The sequence below is a fragment of the Protomyctophum parallelum genome (assembly GCF_964188405.1).
Source record: "Protomyctophum parallelum genome assembly, chromosome: 1".
Lineage (NCBI taxonomy): Eukaryota > Metazoa > Chordata > Actinopteri > Myctophiformes > Myctophidae > Protomyctophum > Protomyctophum parallelum.
In genome coordinates, this window is record NC_139697.1 from 85303815 (window position 1) to 85325156 (window position 21342).

General features: G+C 43.1%; 1 protein-coding gene across 1 annotated transcript in view; it reads left to right on the plus strand.

Annotated features, from left to right (window-relative positions):
• cxadr (CXADR Ig-like cell adhesion molecule) overlaps nt 1-21342 on the plus strand; it is a 43758-nt gene that overhangs the window by 9356 nt on the left and 13060 nt on the right. The window contains exon 2 of the mRNA XM_083774754.1: nt 16127-16302. Coding sequence (XP_083630880.1) covers nt 16127-16302 — 176 coding nt within the window. The remainder of the gene's footprint in view (nt 1-16126; nt 16303-21342) is intronic.

The window sequence follows — 21342 nt, forward strand, 5'->3', positions numbered from 1 at the left end:
ATGTTTCCTGTCTACCTACTATACCTCTATCAATAATGGCAAAAAGCTTTAAAAAAAAGAATGCCTGGCTGAAACGCAACGTGTACAGTAGGTATTACCAGCTGTTTTAGCAACTTGTACCCCAGAAATTCCAGCACCCCATGTTCAAGTTTACTGTGTTTACAGTACACTACAATATCACTTTAAATCAGGGGTTTTCAACAGATTGTGAATGAGGGACCACCACCATGACTTAGAATAAACCCGGGGACCACTGTTGTGTTGGGTGGGGATATGGGCTAAGATTAGTGTTTTTGTAACACTTGCTATGCATCCCATGTGTATACATCCCACTGTTCAATGGTCCATTGACTAATAATAATTGACTAATAATAATGGCTCAATTCAACCAGACAATCCGGTGCACTTGACTTCCACCTATTGAGAGTCTAACTCCCCTTTTCTGTTTGAATTTCCTGACCTCCAACTTGTCAGTAAATGACTACATGGATGGTCATCATAGGTCACCAGGTCATTCACTTCACAGTTTCTGGAAAGAAAATTAATAAAATAAACAAATCCTACATTACTAAATGCATGGTCAGGGACCACATTGCAATACCTCCACGAACCACCAGTGGTCCACGGACCACCTGTTGAAAACCCCTGCTAAATGACGACTTAAAGATTAACATACATTATATTACTGGCATGGGCAGGGAATCAATAGCAGGGAAATCTGAGTTGTTCACACATCACACCCCATAGCATCATGTGATGCCTGTTCATATTGTGCCCGGTACAGTGGATACACAGTACTTGATACTATAGGTGACTTTATAAGCACATGAGAGTGAGACTAGGATAGAAAATGATGTGCAGGCTAGTCCTATGGAAAGAGCATAAATGGATATCCATCTGCAGGCTGGCACACAAGCTAATTTCACTTCAACTTACATTATGAATTAACCTCTTAATTAGTGAAAATGGCAGATCTACAAGGTCAGATTGCGACACGTTCAGCTTGAAGATCTGCTATTTTCAAATTCACAATTAGTTAAAAGTTTTATAAATTATTATTTTTATTTCTGAAATGAAAATGTTGAAAGAAATGATAGGAATATATACTGTATCCATCTTAGCCCGTAGCACTTGCCCTTGCCCCGACGACCTTACAGGCGTATGCAAAGGCTCAACTTATCTAACTTAGATGGCATTTTATTTAGACTTACTCATGACTCATAAAAATGGGTCTGCTGCTGCAACCCACAAATATATCCCTACCAACTGTTTGGGATCTAAGACAACAGGAGTTACATTCTTTCTTTGGCGAGGATATTATTCACAGAAAGAAGATGTTTTGGTGCAGAGCATGGATGTATGCTCCACTTACTAGAGCATACTAGTACTATGAATATTTAATTAACAACCTGGTGTCCTGACAACAATGTGGCTACCTGCTCTCTGACTGCTACTTTACTTCATACTTGGATTGGGAGGGGGGCAGGTGTTATAACTTATGAGTGACTCTGAAGTGAGATAAAAATGGACGCCACATATGGTCATTTAGGAATGCCCTTTCCTTCCCACTGATACGTAGTCTATTACTGCTGGGACATGCATCTAAGACACAATGACGAGGACATCTGCTGAAGTCTTGTCTGGGGAACGACTGAGTGCTTGAACTACAGCAAGGTCAATAAGCCACCACAGACATTTAATTACTGTCTTGCACTTCGCAGCCATGTGAGGAAGTCAGTAGGTTGCCTTCCAGAGAGATGGTGTATATGGAACTGAAAATAGCCCAGTGATTGGTTCGTTTATGGTGGTCAGAAGGCACATTAAGGCACAACCTTAATGACTAGTGCTCCTGTTTTAATATGCAGGCTCAAAGGGGCGGTCAGTCTGCAGTTCTGGCCGGGATATAGAGCTCCTGGGTAACCAGCTGTTAAGTGTCTTAATGGTTTTCCTGTATAATTCATGAGCGCTCGCACAGAGCTTGCTGGCTGGCTCAATCTTAGCGGCTCATAATTGTGAGACTGAAGTGTCCCCACTGTCAAACTGGCACAAATGGCACCCTGTTCCTTCTGCAAGGCGTGGAGGAACATCATTGCGATTAATCCCTCTGAGACACCATGTCTGGCAACAATAAGAAGATGATGTATTGTCTCCTGCTGGAACTGGAACTGTAATGACACCAGCCTCAGGAAATATTGTAACAGTTAGAATACATGCTCACTGCTTAGTGACCTGTGGAAACACGTGCACACAGAGGGCAGGCAGTCTGATACTGTCTTTATTGTTTTACTGTACTGTCTTATTAATTAGCCTTGGGCTGAATTGCAGCTCCTGTAGTTCCCACGAGATATCGTTAAAAGGATGTGACTGCCGATATTTGGATTTCGTTGAAGCGGGAAAGCCCCTTAAGTTTTGGGGACACTGTGAAAAGAAAAGATTTATTAATAACAAAGCTTCAATGACTGTCTGGTGAACCCATCAAACTTGGCATATTATTTATTTTGGGGTAGCTTTAGGCTTTGTACACATCATTGTTTTTACGAAGGTTTCTTTATAAAAAGATCTTTATGATTTGCTCTGTCCTTTCATCTCTCTTAAACTATGATAACTACTTGTTATATAATTATGTAATGTATTGCCATGTTTTGTTTTGTTTTTGTTCTTGCTTAAATCGCTCTGGATTAAGAACGTCTGCTAAATGCCTAAATTGTAAATTGTTAAAGGGCATTTTTAGACTGGACACTGGACCCCCCCAATTCTGATTGGACCATGAGTAAGGTCATGCAGTGTTGGTTCTAAAAGAGTTGTACTCTTTTACAACACTTTCACTGGGATTGTGTACTTGGCAGTCTGATCTATACGTCGTGCTTGCTTGTCTGTATGTATGTTTGGCCACTTGAGGCTCAGCCCTTTTTAGATAATTTAAGCCTTGCTGTTGTCTGCTCAGCTCGTGAGGGAGTTCTCGGTCAAAGGCACATTTCTATGACCAGTCACTAAATATATCCTCCCTGGCCAGGTAGCCTGAGAAATGACCTTTCAAAATCTCTTTTAGATGACATTGCAGGTTTTTGTTTTTTATCATGGACACGTTTCCTGTTACTCCTGAACCTGTACACAAGACAAGACAGACCACCTTCATTTAACCTTGAACATTATTGAGAATGATGCAGCATCCTTTCACGTGTTCCCTCTACATCTCAGACCAAATGTGTCTGGTAATTTAGGACAGATGTAATGATAAAGAAGTAATGTTTCACCCTGAGACTGAAAGGCTAAACTAGTTTACGTAGTATGTTTTTTGTCTTCTAAAGACATTGTAATTCCCTGTCCTAGGCACGGCATATGACAACGGTTAGCTGTGCTGCTCATTCTACAATTGCACAATCTTTACCTTGTTTTAAACATGACTAAATCAGGATTACCACCTTTATGAAACACAATACCAGTTCAGTTGGTATTACTGAAGAGGAGAAATAATCGACCAAAATAACGTTTCCGAACTGTTTTTGGAGGAGCTTAACTTGTATGCTTTTTATATTTCAAATATTAGCCTATTGGCTGCTTATAATAATATCAATATTTTTTAATTTTCCTTTTGGCTAGCCTCAACAAACTTTGAATCTCCAATTGTTGAATTTTCTATTCCTTTTTTAACTTGAGACTTTGTGCTTCTATCTATAATAACCTTACTGTCAGTTTTGCTTTCCTGTGTTAAGTTGCAAAAACATTACAGCTGCTGCTCTTCATTCCAGAGGCAATTTCATGCTCTGAAGTCCAATTTAATGTAGAACTAATGTATGTCCACGTACATTAACACTTCACATGTTTTCAAATGACATTGCATCCAGTTGACTATAGGCCCTTGAGTAATCAGTTTACCAAGATACTCAATGATGCTTTGACAGTCAAGATGGGATCTTGAAATCCTCTAAAATGTCAGACAAAGGTCAAAATCAAATCACAAACTGTTCACTTGCTGCACCCCATATCCCAACACTTCTCAAATCTGAGCTCTGCAGCTTTAAGGGCTTACTGCATTTATCTCTGCTGTCCAGACTCTCTGCTCTTCTTTATTTCAGCCTGACAAGTGTCATCTTGTACGCTGTAACAGAACGTAACATCGAGAATAAATACCTTCAAGGGATGTCATGACCACAATGGAGGTTTGAGGGATGAGGGATGGTTGCCTGCTTGCCTCTTTTTAGAATGTTTATTTTTAAATTCTCACACTTGCTCATTCTTCCTTCATTCGTCATGTTATTATTTGTATTTTTTGTAGACGTGTGGTTGTGTTGAGCTCTCTCTTAATGTCTAAGCTGAGAATGTGAGCTGGAGACATAAATACGCCCAGTGGTAAATGACAGCCCTGTGCCTCTGGTTTCCTACAGGGCTCAATGCTCAGGTACACTACATTACTAGTACACACCTGCCGTGAATCTTTGAAATTATAGACTATGGTATGGTCTTTTAACAGCAGATTCCCTGCCTGTGAAAGTACAATGGGACTGAGAGAGATGAGGATGGAAGGATTTAGGAGTCAAAGGCCGTTTATCCACACCGTTATCTTTTATCAATGTGCTTATCTTATTGTCCTCTCCTTTGCAGAGGACAGGAAGGTTGTCTGTGTTGTTCCAGATTTCAACCCCCTATTCTGCCTTCTGGTGTGAGCCATCAAAAACCGAAAGATGCTGCCATAAAAAAGCATTGGGGAAATGGTATTGATCGTTTTGTGGTAATTGTAAAGCACTTTGTCAATGGACAGTTTTGTGGTAATTGTAAAGCACTTTCTCAATAGAACAGTTTTGTATCGGATTCCCCAAGACTATTTTAATGGAAATCCAATAACTCTAGATTGAAATGTGTTGCGTTGTTCATCCAGAAGCAGGGTCACACTGGCATCCACCCAGGCATCACACATTAAAAAACATATATGATGCTGTTCTACAAATTAATGTCCAGCCAGAGGACAATTACCACCCTACAGTGTCCTGGGGAAAGGGCCTAAATTTAGACCAGATCCTCAGAGGGAACAACGTGAGCAAGACAGAGTCATTGAGTGCCTCCGAGCAAACCCAGCTGACTGGCCTACATGCTACTATGCTGCATAGAGGAAATACTGTGTAAAACATGCATCTAAAAACGGGCGTTCAAGTTAATACTTTAATCTGTTGGAATGTGCAAATGTCTACACAAAAAACGTGAGAAAGTCATCCGCGACCGAGACAATTGGATCAATTGGCAGCAATTATGTTTTCAAAGAGAACTGACAATTTCACAGAAACCAGCTTGTTGATGTTTTTATTTGAGCTAATCCTGGTTTTGAGTTGATTTCTTAAATATTTTCACACACCGTTTGTGTGGATGTGTGTGAGGGGGTACATAATATGAAATATCTATACACATTCCTCTGAACCACAAATGGGGCACATGAAAGTACTAAAACCTGTCGGATCCAATATTTATCTGCGTCAGAGTTTTAAAAGGCTCCCTCCCTAGCTAGCTACAGAGGCCAGGGAGGAACAGAGGCCCAGGAATGCATCAGGAGCTAGTCATGATGATAGTCCTTACATACCACTGTCTGTAAATTGTCTATAGCCTATATCCTCACACCTCAATCCTTTTAGTTGCTTGGCAGCCAGCCACGACAGTCTTTACTGTATTGTTTGTGAGCATGTGCGTACGTTTACTTACCAGACACCTTTGGAACAACGTGCCTGGGAACTTTGACATGCTCGTTGTGAGTTTTGCGCATGCTGAAACTCGGGCATACCAGAGTTGTTAGTGTCAGTGATGCGTTTCAGATGGTATGAGAAAGCCGTTTCCTATCACTGAAAAAATGGCTAATCTGACCAGGGTGAGAGGAGAGGGGGGGGGGAGGCTCGCCGGCCCCCTGGGTGTGTTATTGGGGGTCTGGATGTTCCGGGGACCCCCACACGGTAACTGTCATTTCTCGAAGATTCTTTCCAAAAATAATACAATACAATACATTACAATAGTACAGTGCACAGTACAGTAACTATAACAAATACATGGTATAGTTTTTTACATTACTAATGACTGAGAGCCAGGCTTGTTAGGACTTCCAGTCTTCCACTTCTTAATCCTTAATTGAGCCCTGTGTTTCAGAGGGGAATGTTCTAGAATGATATTCACGCTCTGTCAGTCTTACGCTCTAATCGTGAGAACCGTTGTGTGCTTTTCATAGCTTTAAATATTTGGGCTATGTTCTATGCTCTTTGTGTGTGTGTGTGTGTGTGTGTGTGTGGGGGGGGGGGGGGGGTATGAAACTGTCAGTGTCTTCAATTTAAGCATGTGTAGACCATTTCCTTATCTGCCCTCCTCCACACATCTCAACCTCACATTTAGAAGCCTGGTGTAAGTCTGTTGGCAGTCTGACTAAAGTGGCTGTACTCACTACTCAGCAACAGTTGTGCCTGAGTGTTTGATCAGCGATGCTGCCTCCTGATGGACGTTGGCATTGTGCCCTGAGGGCTGGACAAAGGCTAAGGCTGGGGTGCGGGCAGGGGTCTGGCCTCTATCACAGTCGCTGTTTGTTTTGGGGGATGGGGGGGATAGGTTATGCTGTGCTGTGCTGAAAACCATGGCTGCAACCCTTCCTCTCTCACCCCACTACCCAGTGCACAGACCCTCCTGAGTCAGAAAAGAGAGAGTGAGAGAGGCTTACACGGTTACACCCCAGCGAGACATGTGGCTTTCATTTCTGCTTTGTGTTAAACTTCTGGAAGTTAAGAGTACAAATGCTTTCATGGTCTATCATAAAGTTTCCACCCTTCACCTGAGATGACATTAATCTGAAATAGATCTTTTACCACCCTCACTCATTCTTCTTTGTTTAAACTTTCAAAAGTAGCTTGATTTCTCAATACCGTTTGTTTATATATCATGATGAATATCTATACTAATGGATTCTTGTCCGACTTGTTACTGAGAGGATGAAAATGCAGCACTGTGTATGAAAAGGCTGGTAGTGGAATTTCTGCCTGAAGTGTCCTCCACCTGTGGTGGATCTGTACAGTGGTGGAATTTAAAGTACCCACAGGAAGTGTGATGATTTACAGCATTGTAATGCCTCCGTGACCGTGCCTTCTGTTCCCAGCTCAGAATGGCAACAGAGATTCCAGCTATCTTTCCACTCTTGATGGTGACGCGCTCCTTCTGGAATGTCCGTTCACCAACAAACAGCAGGCTAATGATTAATTGAAACCTGCACCTGAAACATCAGCCTTTCTATCCATTTGTTTTAATTGGGTCATTGTTCCAGCCAACCACACAGCTCGACGTGCTTCACACTGTTGCCGTTTCCTGGTTGGTTAACATTAAAACTAACATCTCCGGTTGAAGTCAAGTTAGCCCCCACAGCCCACACTACTTTCAGGGCTTGACTAGTTGCAATGGTTTCATCCTGCTAATGCTGTGGTGGTCCGTAAACTAAGATAAGCCCATGTGCGTGTAGATGCACATTTTCTATTTTTAATTATTCCACAAATCTCACTCTCCAGTACTCACACTGTTTAGTAATTGCTCTCAGGGAAGTGTTTTCTCGCTTCCATGAGAAGTAAGGATGACATGATTTTGTAATTACTCTACCGGCCCCTCCTGACTGAAAAGAACATATTCCATCCTTTTCATCTTCATATCCCTCTGCCTCCCCAACGACATCTACAAAGGCATGCGTTTTCTAAACAAAGCAAGGAATCGTGTCTCTAGGGACGCCTCACATACTGTACCTTTGCACCTCTTTGCCTTTTGGGTTTTTGATTTCCTCCTCACGCAGGAACACAGGCTGTGTACTGTTGTTATTTCCCACAGGACTGTTATCAGTGGGCTATATGAACGGCCCACTACTGGCCCACTGCCTATCAGCCAGCCTCCCCATTGTCACCAGCACACTGTGTCCCTGAGCTCCGTGTGTGTGTGTGTGTGTGTGTGTGTGTGTGTGTGTGTGTGTGTGTGTGTGTGTGTGTGTGTGTGTGTGTGTGTGTGTGTGTGTGTGTGTGTGTGTGTGTGTGTGTGTGTGTGTGTGTGTGTGTGTGTGTGTGTGTGTGTGTGTGTGTGTGTGTGTGTGTGTGTGTGTGTGTGTGTGTGCAATAGGGGGTGAGGCAGAGACACTGGAGACTGGGGCATTCTTATCTTATCTGACTCTTGAGTCTTTAGGGTGCTTTAAACAAATACCCATTGTTTGTTGTCATGGGGATAGCTCCTTTGAATTGGATATGGGGATGGATGGGTGGATGAAGGTAGGGTTTAATGTTCATCACTGGGGGTTTGGCTGTTAGTGGCTTGCATCCAGCTCAAGGACAGACAGTGGAGGACAGAGGACTTGGACAAGCAGCAGCTGCTTAAATCCAAAGTCCTACACCTTGTAAATGGTAATGCATGATCTATAAATAACTAGTACGCCTTCAAAGGCCATGGCATGAGGATGCCTGTAAAAAGGCACTGTAAGGAAAGGCTGCTTAACCAACTAAATAAAATCATTTCCCCTATATACTTCGTTCTACATCAAGCTGGGATGTGAGTTGTGAGATTGTAGATCTTCTATTTTCGATGAATGTATATTAATTACTCTTTACCAGGCTTGCTCTGAAATGGCTATTGGCAATCAAATCATTCACAGCAGCAGCTGCACAATACACAGTATATTTTAATAGTAATGTCAAGGGGCCTGGCAGGTCAGGGCCTACACTGCTAAGGTTAGAGTCATGATAGAGGAGCCTGGATTCAATCAGTATCAGTCTTGGAAGCAACAGAAGCCTGTGGATGCTCACAAGCTCAGACTTCATCCCCCACAGGCATACACTCTTCAGAATGCTGTTTAATGGTCTGTGCAGTGTGCACCAAGTAATGTGCCTGTCCTTTGTTACCCGTTCATCGGTTAATGATCTGTTGTGTCTGCCCACCCTTTAGCTCATATGTTCTGAGAATTGATGTGAGAAGCACCATGTGGCAGGTTGAGTTTTAAGGCTGCATTAAGTACGGCTGAACAGTCCTGGCCCTCAACAGTACCAAACTAATCATCTCTCCAGTCTACACTCGCTCTCAGGGCATCCAAATGGCTTCACATTGAACAAATCCTCTGACTTCAGGGCAAGCATTCAGAGCACCACACTATTCATAAAGTTATTTTGTGTGCCTCATGGCGAGCGCGGTCACAGGGTTTTTGTCGGTGTGCAAATTAAAGACGAGAGTTGTCAGTATTATTTGCTCACTTTGTTCCCAGACTGCCATTTCGTAATAATGATCCATCTGTGTTGTTGTTTTTCACTCAGCCCAAAATAGCTCTTAAACCTTTTCAAGCTTCTTGTATGCCATGTTCTCTTTCTTTGAACGGGCAAAAGGTGTTTAAATTTGGAAGAGTTGTCTGCATGAATCCTCATTATATTAGAAGAACTGGTGTATTGTTGATGCACTGTGCACACTGTTGCCTCGCCAGCTTCTCAAAACCTCTTTCCACTTCAAGTGCATTTTCTTGGCACAGGAGTTGACAAACCATTTAGCTGGCTTCTGTCAAAAAGAAAGCTTTAGATTGCATCAGAAGTCTCATAGTCTTATTAACCAATTTCAACCAGGCATCCCTATTTTGGGCAGCCAAATTCTGTGAAATCAAGTGAATTTTCTTTTACTCAAATCTTTGCTTCTGAGGGCCCCTGGAACAAAATATTTTGACATGGGGTCAGTGGCCATCAAACAGGTGAATGAATTCAAGATTAAGTGATTAAGATTGGCTTTTTAGGGACTTTTGACAAAAAAGAACATTGCATCTATTCTTAGGTATATCCATATTATGACCACGGATAATATGCTCTAAAAGCTTGAGAAACCTATTTTTCATTTCACCAGTTTAAGTGGTTAAGGATGTAAACAAGTCGATGTCATTCACTCAGCCAAGCTATCTTGTTTACCGTCTTATTGTTGGCCTTTTGAGCCTGAAATAGCTGCAGTATGGCCTCGGTTTCTCTTTAAGACACACACAGTGTCTCACTCCTGCTGGTGTTCTGAGGTCAAAGTTCTGCTAGGGAAAGAGGATTATGATCCAGCGTGGCCCGGCCTAACCAAAGGCTGGGAGCGTGTTTAGTTGGGCGACCATCAGGGTCAGGAGAGGTTGGTTTGGCTAACTGTCTTCAAGCTAAAGGATTTATTACTTTATTCTGGAGCAGTTCCTCCTGGCCAGCAGTGGCCACATGGCTTAACCTCATGTCTTGTGTCTGGAGGCTGTTGCACAAATGCATGCGTACAGTTTAGGTTACATGTCATTCTGAGCCCAATCTGGGAACCAATGAGGTGGTGGGTGCCTCTGGGGGCACCACCTCATTTTTGTGTAGAGACAGTAACTTGGTTTGGCTCCTCCCCTTCAATAGTCCTGTCAGCCTACTGTCTGTCCCTCCATAAAAAAATATAAAATAAAGGCGAAAGCCACAAAAACGCCATTGACAATGAAGGGACATTTTACGTCATCTTGTCCCTAACGCAAACATAAAAATTTTGTTTTGTCACCGTTTGTTTTACATCACCTAATCATAGCAACATGAGTTAGACTTTAATATATTAGCACCCCTCACTTCACACGGGTGTGATTTTTAATATTATAATTAGGGATGCACCGATCCGATACTCGTATCGGAGATCGGCACCGATCCAGGCTAAAATTCTAGATCGGGTATCGGATCGGTGGCCGATCCATTATCCGATCCGATCCGATAATTATGTGTAATTACAGTATGAAAACAACTCTACCTCCTCTGTGACACAGCAGTGTAGTATTGACAGTATAACATGTGGAATGCAGCCAGGCTAGCCTGCGCACACATTAACCTGGTCTAATTGTTGCACAGTTATTTAATAAATAATTCAGTGCATTTATATCTGTGTTTGTTACATTTTGTTTTACAAAGTTGGGAAAGTAATGTTTAAGTCAAGCCTTGATGTTGCCTTACACAAAATAATGATTCCAGACTCCACACAGTGAGGCATACAGCTTAATAGGTTATTACGTTTCTTTGTGGGGGGTATCGGATCGGTACTCTGTATCGGCAGATACTGGACCCCCATGTATCGAAATCGGTATCGAATGCCAAAAAGCCGGATCGGTGCATCCCTAATTATAATATATCTTTTGGAAGCCTCAGAAATTAACAACAACAGAGTCCTTATGGCCACAAGACCAAACAATTGCAGAGAATACATTTAGACATTTTCAGATTCATGTATTTATTTGGTATGGCGCTGATTAACATGGCCTCGCTGAATTCCAGTTGAAGTCGGGCCCTGTGACAAAGACTCTGAGTATGACATGCCAATTCACCTTTTTAAGAACACCCCAATTCTATCCCCGCCTACTCAACCTTTTCCTCTACCCCCCTCCAAACACACACACACACACACACACACACACACACACTTCCCTGACTCTCTCGTGATGTTTCTGAAGTGGCGTGGCAGTCTTCTCAGTAGTATCGGTTGCCAGGAGACAGGATTCACTCCCCATTGTGTGGTCACAAAGAGGTCTACAATCAGCAGGACTGGAGAGAATTGGAGGCCCAGGGGACTGGCATACCGTAATCAGGGGTGCGTGCATATGTGTGTGTGAGGGCGATGGGGGTGTGTGTGGGGGTTGGGATTCTATGGTGTCACCCCAACATTCCTTTTGCTCATTTCCCGTTTCTGAGCAACCACTGCGGGATGTGCTGTGTCAGGCGGCAAGTCGAAGGAAAGAAAAAACTTTCTTGTTGAACAGAGACACAGGCAAGAAAGGCTTTTTAATTAGGCAGTGTAACCTCCCCTGCTGCTCTTCCCCCTCTCACACACACACACACACACACACACACACACACACACACACACACACACACACACACACACACACACACACACACAGTCACACACACACACACACACACACACACACACACACACACGAACACACACACACACACACACACACACACACACACACACACACACACACACACACACACACGTGAGTCGCTTACTTTTTAGGATGGACATACTCAACTGATGTCAGTCAGTTTATATATGCTCAATGATATTGCATGTGTGTGCTTCACAACCTTAGCTCAGTGTCTGTATGTGTCCTTTTTGTGTGTGCACCTGCATGTACGTGCACCAGCAGCTTAATTTTTCATAGGAACCCCTTTTGACTTTAGCAATTATTCTTTTACCTGCCGTAGTACCTTTGGGGCGGAAGGCCACTCCAGTTTTACCTTTTCCAGTGGTGCCATTACTCTAAATAAAGTGAATGGAGGACATTTCATGCAACCCAGTGATTATATGGAGCACTCTCATTGTTCCACAGACGTGAAACAGTGGATAACCTCCACCCCCCCCTCTCTCCAAAGTCACATGCTCTATGGTTACGTGTGTGTGTGTGTATTTAGTTTTAATCATTAACTATCAACTAACCATGTTTTTGTGTCCCAACTGGGTTATGTTACTCTGCTGCCCAGAGTTATTACTAGTGCGTGAACATAATAGTCCTCACTCATTACATGGAAATTGTGTCTCAGCAGTCGAGTTCCACAGTTATAGTCTCATTCTATTGCCCGTTTTAAAATGATAAAATTGAAAGGGATTTCTGCAGGGAATTCCCATTATTATAATTTGAATTGCATAAATAGGATGGCCATCTGGTTGCTTTTACATCAAGCATAAAGGAATGGTGCGTGTCTGTCGCTCACAAATAACTTCAATAGCGGGGGATCTATCAATGTAAAAGCCTGGTTAAATGTGAGAGCCGAGGTTATGTGGGTCATCCCAATGATTTGAATGCTTGAATTTCTCTTTGTTATTTTGCTAGTTTGTTGTGACGATTCAATGCAATTACGTCACTTTACTTACTTACTTAATTGCGTCGCTGCAGTAAAAATATTAGCCCAACATCTTCCCAGAATGCCTTGCTCTTGGTTTTTGAGATGTGATGCTGGAGTGTAATCGAGAAGGGTGTATTTATTTATTCATAATTTGTTATACTCTTTTGTATTTTTTCATCAACGAATCGGTACGAAACAATTCTAATAGATTTGTTATCAACTATATCAATTAGTCTGATTAACCACGTAAGCCCCATTTTATACTTGGTTATACAACATTGTCGCACAAACTATTTTGACATTTTAAAAACAAAATTTAAATCCCTCCACCACCCCCAATTTATTTTTATATTTAAACGTGATCAAATCAATTGGTTTGACCAATTTGACAATTAGTTGCACTCCTAATAAACTCTCCGGATTTTAATGTGTAGAGTCAGCAGTTGCTGGATTAGTCGGACACAAATTCCTTCTGTTGACGTCAGTGTTGAATCAGCATTAGATCACTCGTGTGCAATCTCTTTCCTCACCCTGGGGCCTCATTCACACGTATCAAACACCATCAAACAAATGGTTGGTCGTTTTTTGTTTTTCTATGTCCACCACAATGCTTTTACAATGGGAGTCACATGTTTGACCAAACATTTTTGTTTGATGGGGGGGAGGGGCAGAACACAATCGAACAGAACACGATCAAACAAAAATGTTTGGTCAAAAACGATCAAACATTAGTTTGATGTTGTTTGATACGTGTGAATGAGGCCTGGCAGGTCTCACCTGAACCATCACGGGCAGATTCACAATTTGCACAGCTGTAAGCCAGTGGAACAGATGGCAGTCTGAAATGGCACGTTTCTGTGTCCCCAGTGTGTGGCTTAGATTGGATGACATGTCTCTTTATACTGTAGTACAGATGAATGCGTCCCAAGGTCACAAGTGTGTCATTGATTAGAAGTGAGACAGGACAATCACCTCATAACAAACAGGTCATGGGAGACGATAACTCTGATAAATGGTTCCAGCTGAATGCATTTGAATGTGTTTCTTTTTACATAATTTTCTCCTATTTCTCTGCACTTGTTTGCAGAAAAGTCCCCCACTACTTAAAGTCCCGCTTGATGGATTGAAACAGCTTCCTGTCACACAGATGCCAAACTCGCTATCCTGTTTGACGTTGACGGACACATATCTCCGTTTGTTTCAAATGCTTGCTATTGCTCTCACTTTGTGCTCAAGGCGATGGATCGCTCTCATCAAGAGCGTCTGTCAGAGTCAGTGGGATGAATCAGCCAGCTGCAGTTGTAACAGTAGGGGAATAGAACTATGTGGGGTATAGTTCTGTGACCGTATCAATTGCTCGCAGGCTACTAGCCTCAACAATAGTGGGTGTGACTGAGACTTCTGTGCCCTTTGTGCATTTTGTGTGTGGGTTCAGCTCATTTTTATTTAGTCCTGGGAGAGGTGAGCTGTTGTGCTGAACCGGAGGTCATGAGAGGACAGAGGAGACAGGTCACCTGAAGCCTCAAACATCCTGTTCCTAGCCTGCGATACAGGTTTTATAACATTTTCAACATTCTCTGTAAAGACAGAATCTGGATGAAAAATCAGTGTCTCGTCAAATGAGCGCCCTGTCTCTCAACGAGGAAAATCTGTGCCTACTTCATTTTCACTTCATTTTTCAGTTTGCAGCATGGCTAGATATTCTGTCTGTCTGACTGTCTGTACATTACTTAGTTTATACAGAATCTGATACAGTGCATCACACATGATGCACTTTCAAGTGTGTGTGTGTGTGTGTGTGTGTGTGTGTGTGTGTGTGCGCGCGCTGTGCCCCTACATACGAGGGCATGTGCTTTTTTGTGAGCTGTTTAGTGGTTTTAAAGCTTCTTTTTGGGAAAATGAGGGGCATGTAACACTAGCTTTACTTGAAATTGAATGTCTGTGTTTCACACAGGCCATGGAATTTCATGTTTTATGTAGCATATATACACAATGCTGCTTTGAAAAACACTTTTGCCTCTTCATTGTTTATAGATGAGTATTTCACAGTTCTGCTGCATTTTGCATAATTTTGCCTCGGCAACGGAAATCGACAGCAGCACGTTGTGACAACATCATATTTTTAAAAAGCTGTCCCCACCCCCTGTCTATTAGAGGAACGTGGCGGGCTGTCAAAAGGGTTTGTGTGTATCGAGGCTACATGTGACAACTCTATTCTCTATGGTCTGTTGTGTTCCTCACTGCAGCTTAAATCTCTTATTGAACAGAGAATCTTAGCCCAGAATGTCACCAGGAAATTGTGTTTATTCGCTCTAAGAATAAACATTTAAGCAGCTCCTCCAGTTGGATGATAGGCTGCAGAATTTTGTGTCATCATTGCCATTCCTTCATTGAGCACTGCTTTATTCCCTTTGTCTCACACTGTATCATCAATTATATATATTTATAATATAATATATAATATATATATAATAATATTATATAATACGCTGCCAATCTTAAAAAAAACTAGCTTTTCACCTGATTCAAACAATTCATAACCCACATGTCCACAATTTAATTTTACAGGGGAAAAGTGTTAATGTATTTTTCATAACCCCACATTTATAAAATAATCATCACAAGCTTTTGTTGCAACACACATTCCTCCTTTTTATGGCAATCCCATGATACACCAGCTTTATGTGGCACAGCATTCATATTATGTATCAGTTATGTTATTTCCTACCTCGAATCTCATTACAGTCAAAGCATGCTCTGCTTTAACATTTAGACACCTATACGTTGTTATATCAAGCTGGGAACGCATCTGACATTTTATTTGTTGCTATATGTCACTGTTGTCGGGCAGAACATTATCTTTTTCCCTCAAGGTTAAGGGCTGATATCGAAATAGTTTGATAAATACCGATATTTACAGTCAAACTTTTCTTTGTTCATTACCATGCAATTAACAAATTAAAGGAAGAACACACGCACACGCACATGCACACTACCTTTTCTAGGAGTAGATTAGGGTGCCATAGTATAAAAACCGTATCGGATGGGTGTCCGTGGGCTAATGCATATCAAACTGGGGGTCCTTGAAATGGAAAAGGTTGAGAGAACCACTGTACTAAACAAGCCTTTTTCCTGTTATTCAGGAAAGATGGGGGGGGGGGGAGGTCCCGGGACATCAGGACATCAGGACTTTTCTTTACTATGTCGATGATGTTGGTCTATGTGTCCGACCGTATGCCACAGCTTTTAAATACTTCCTTCCTTCCTTCCTGTCTATCCAGGTGTGATCTCTGGCTTGCAGATCACGCCAACAGGGCAGACGACCAATGACATAGAGCGGGCTAGCGGCCAGAGTGCCAAGCTGGACTGCCACTTCACCCTGGCCCCCGAAGACACTGGACCGCTGGACATTGAATGGAGCGTGCTGCCCTCCGACAACCAAAAGGATGAAAAAGTGGTACGTTTCTGGGAATGTTGGGAGGTGTGTGGGTGGTGGCACATCTGTGGTAATGTTCCCCACAGAAGTTAAAGGGACACTTTCCTGGGGATCTTTATGTGTGTAATATGTGGTTTTAGATTTTAGCAGTGAGGCCAGTGTCTCTGATGTCATGGACACTGGGCTCACTTCCTTCCTGGATTACAATTCCCATAATGCTTTGGTGCACTGCTCCTCCTTGTGGATAGAGGGAGGGCTGTCTAAAGCGTTATTCATAGTCTGGAACTACAACATGACGTCACGAGCCACGGTGAAGAGCAAACCACCGCCACTGCCCCAGCCCTTCTCTCTGTTTTTACTCACCACCACTCAACGTTATTTCAGCTCCAGTGGTCAGCTCACCACCGGAGCGGTGGTCACCTCACCACCGAAAATCCAGTCTATGAATGAGCCTTTACTGAGACAACATTTAGTCCAGGAAGTAAGTGAGCCCAGTGTCCATGGCTGCCGTGTGAAAGTGGTCATTGTCAGTGGGGTTTCAAGTATTTCATTTAGTTTTACTTTACAGTTTCTTTTTACTGGAACATAGATCTAAGCAGGTTTGATGAAACTGGACTCTGTTCTTCCGCTGTTCTAGCCAGTTGAATGGAACTCTTCCTGTGTGTGTGTGTGTGTGTGTGTGTGTGTGTGTGTGTGTGTGTGTGTGTGTGTGTGTGTGTGTGTGTGTGTGTGTGTGTGTGTGTGTGTGTGTGTGTGTGTGCGTGCGCACACCAGAGCCCACGTGCGCACACAGGGCTCTGGGGGGAAAAAACATTCACATACACTCCTCAAAGCGGGCTATAAAACAGCAGTTAATGTTTAACTTGTTACATGGGTTTAAAGCTTTATAAATCCCATATGGACAGAGTGTGTGTGGTTTGGCACAAAACACATTATGTAAGAGATGAAATGGTATAGCCATATAATTGTACAAGGGCGCGGAATCCGCGGATGTGTTATTGTGAATGGGCAGTTATGTATACACGTAAAAGGTAACCTGAGCCACGTGTGTGTGTGTGTGTGTGTTTCTATGAGATCCCAGAGCCACACAGTCGGAAACACGAGCACTAGCTGTGTCATCACAATCCAACCTGGTGGCCCTCCCTCATCCATCGGCTCTGCCATCACATGCCTTCAGACCAGAGGCAGCAGCCTGTTCCACTACCATCACTCACCACTCTCCCACATCCTTCTCTTCCTACGCTCTCTCTCTGACTCTATCTCAAGGGCCCTCATCTCTTTCTCTCACCCCTCCACCTTGTTCTCTCTTTCACTGACCCATCTACCATGCCCTCTGCGCTCTTTTGTCTGAAACTGTGCCATAGAGGGGCGTTTTTCTTTACCCACCAATTTGTTTTCGACCTGCTTTTCTATTTGAAAAGGTACCTGCTATTTGTTAGTTATGTGGGAGAAGTTAAAAAAATCCTATTTTTCTGCATTTTCATGATTCGTCAAGTAATTGCAGCTTCCAGTGTGGGTGGTTCCCTAGTGGGAGCTCCTTCCCTTTAGTAAATGAAGTCCAGTTTCATGGTTCATTATTTTCTCCCTTTTCATCTGCTGCAGCCCATCAAATTCAACTCTCAGACGTCATGTCGCTAATGCCTCATTTATACTTTGTTGAATGCCGGTGTAGCAGACAGAAAATAGCAGATCTACAAGCTCACAATGCAGCGCAATTCAACGCATTATGAGCTTGTAGATTGGCTATTTCCAGTGCACAACACCGGCATACGACTAAGTATAACTCAGGCTTAAGCCATTCCAGACAGGCATCTCCCACTGTGCACGGGATCATTCTCAATGACCTCTTAGGTTTTGTCTCCCCCCCCCCCCCAACACACACACACACACACACGTACACACATTCATAGTGTGCTGCTGTTATGAAGTCACGTGCAGCGTAATTAATGACTTGTTAATTCTGAGCGGCTGCTTAATATATGTGACAGTGCCCAGTAGGATTAGACTGGCCTGCTGAGACCAACGCTACTAGGCTGGACAAGGACACAAGGAACAAGACTACAGTTATAGCCATAGGGGCCGAGATGCCCTGAAAACAATCTTCAACCTTGGCTCTTAGGGCTCATGTGGAGTGAATGCAGACAGAATGGTGCTTTAAAGACCAACGAATAGCAATTATGTCCAACCGTGCAATAATTAAGGAGAATTAGCCCATGGCGTCAAGACAGCTGTACCATACACCCAATAACTATAGCTTTATCGCTACACATTGGAGAACTGAGTTGATGGTGCGTTCTTCCCGACCATGCACACATTTATGTCTGATTGCAACTTCTTGGCCAAGTCTGGAACTCATCATAACTGTCAGGGTTAGATCTGTTTATAATGGTACTGATAGATATGGGACCCATATTTTGGCTTGTTTCAAAATTATATATTGGCCATGTCTTTTACCTCGTCAAAGGTATAAAAATGTATAAAAAAGATTTTACCGTAATGTAAACGCAATAACGCATACAAGTGAAATCTGTCTACAGCTTCACGAGATGCAACAACATAAATCCACTGACGGCCTGTGTTTGCACTAGTACACCCCCCTACACAGTACACACACACACACACACACACACACACACACACACACCCCCGCACCCTCATTCATTACAATATTAAAACACATGTTCCCAATCTGAGCTTTCATGCTGTTCATAATTAGATTTAGTGGGAAACCGTCGCTCTCTTCATCTGACATAGCCCACATATCATGAGAGTCTTTTGGGGTCTGATGAAGCATGGCTAATGCGAGTTGCTTTGTTGTGCAGAAATGAGAAATGCCAGGCATGCCATCAGTAACAGTCATTTGCATTTGGCTCTCATGGCTGGCCTATGTATTGGCTGAAAGCAGGTTATACCCCTCTGTATTGTATTTACCCTCACAACAGACTTAAAGCTACAAGTGTCGCCTCCGCGACTCGTTGTGAGCTTGTAGATCTGCTATTTTTGGCGCAGGACACTGTCATTCAAAGGAATATAAATTAGGCTGAAGAAATGGCAAATAATAGCCTCCGGGGCGTTTATTGTTTTTCCTTGATTTGACTGATTAAAGAATATGGAGATTGGTAGACTCCTTGATCGATTAGTCGACTATTCAACTAACTAATCAAGTTCAGGCCTATTAAAGCCAAATATGAATGGTAGGACACAGATTCACTCACTACACTACTTGCTTTCCATGATGTCACACAATCATCTGTTGTGAGCTTGAGTGAACTTGAGCCATTTATGTACTGAAGATATTGAGACATGAATTTATGTGTGCACGTGCAAGGACCTCAAGGATTTGGGCATACAGTGCTAATGCTATCAGTATGGAGGGGAAATGATTTGACGGCTGTCACACGTCCACTATGATTGCACTTGGATATTATAGACATTCCTTGCTGTATTTTCTCCAGCTACATTACAACGATAAAGACCACTGAATTCCAGGCAACAGTTCCACCTTCACCTTGAGATCAGGTTGGTTGCACGGCCACTTCTTGTGAAAGCATACACCGTGTCACTGTGGCAGTACAGAGTGATTCCAGTTAAATACCTCTGGGAGCAGCAATACAAAGACTCAACAACAGTGTTCTCCCTCCCAACCAACCAGCCAGGCAGGCAGGCTGTGGCGAGTACTGTACAGGTGTCATTGCTCTCTGCTTTGCCTCTCAAATTAAGTCCCCCCCCCCCCCCCCCCCCTTGCTTCATCCTCTCCCAGGGCAACAGTGACACATGGCGATGACCTCATCTTTACATATCCCCATGGAAATAACCCTGACCACCTCTCCTCTGATTCCACCTGTGCTGCCTCCTTGTCTCAACATTAGAGGTCTTTTACCTCCGCTCTGTGTGTTCTGCCCACAGAAGGCCAGGTGGAGGGATTGTAATGCTGCGTACATCCTACATGTTATTTTCAATACTCCACAAACAACAATGTTATTCTGCTGTCCTCCACCACAACTGCCTACAAGGGCACTTATAACAGGCCCTTGTAGTGACATCATTTGTACATATATAGCTCAATGTTGTCAACAACTAACCAAGTTAACACTTGGCCAATAATCTCCCAAACTTGTCAGCTTGTCTTGTCATCTGACCTTTTTGGTATTTCTTTTGTCAAGAATAAGATTAATCGTTTCGCAAGGCTATTGCGCAGCTGGCACTTTTTCCAAAGTTTTGTGTTTACCCATGTACAGTACACCCCACATGCACACGCGCACACGCACACAGGGTCTTAAATGTTTTCGTCTGAGAGGTAGAGTTCTGGTCTGCCTGAGCCCGGGGCAGTTTAATTTCCTGCCCTCCACGCTCTTATACCTCAGTGTTATTACTGCTGACGTTTTAAAGATTGATGGATATCTCTCTTGTCTTCCTTGTGAACCGGGTGGAATGTAGACCCACTATGGATTTCAGGGCTTAAGGTATATATGCAGCGTCTCTCTTTGTACTTGGCACAAGCCTCCAGAACGAGGCTCACTCCCCACACACACCAGAACCCCCCGCTGACTTGCTATTTGTCTTTTGTTTCCCCGGCTCCCCCCTTCCATTTTGAGCACTCTGCCTCCTCTGATGGGTTCCCGATGACAGTCTCCATGGAAATGGTGTAGAACATGCCTCTGCAAATACCTTTTTATGACAATTAGAACTCTCCTCATTATTGTTTTTTTCCTTCCCCTCCTTTTTTGTGGTTAGTTGCTTGGTTGTTTTGTGTGTTCAACTTCAGACCTACTGGAGAGCTTTTAGCTCCACCTGGCCTTCATCTCCTGGTATTTCCTTCTTGACTTCAAGTGGCAGACAGATTCACACAGGGGTGTGTGGGTATTATATTTATTTTTTTGGTTAGCGCTAGCAGAGCTCTGGCTCTGTTGTTGACACAGCAGGTGTTGATTTTGCTTCACAGTGGTGGCTTTGTTTCTACCATGTCCAAGCTTTGACGGCAGCAGAGGAAGGGCAGTACAGCACACACAGGCTGCCAGACTGAAGGGCGTTGGGGAGATAACTTGCACTATCTCTCTCTCT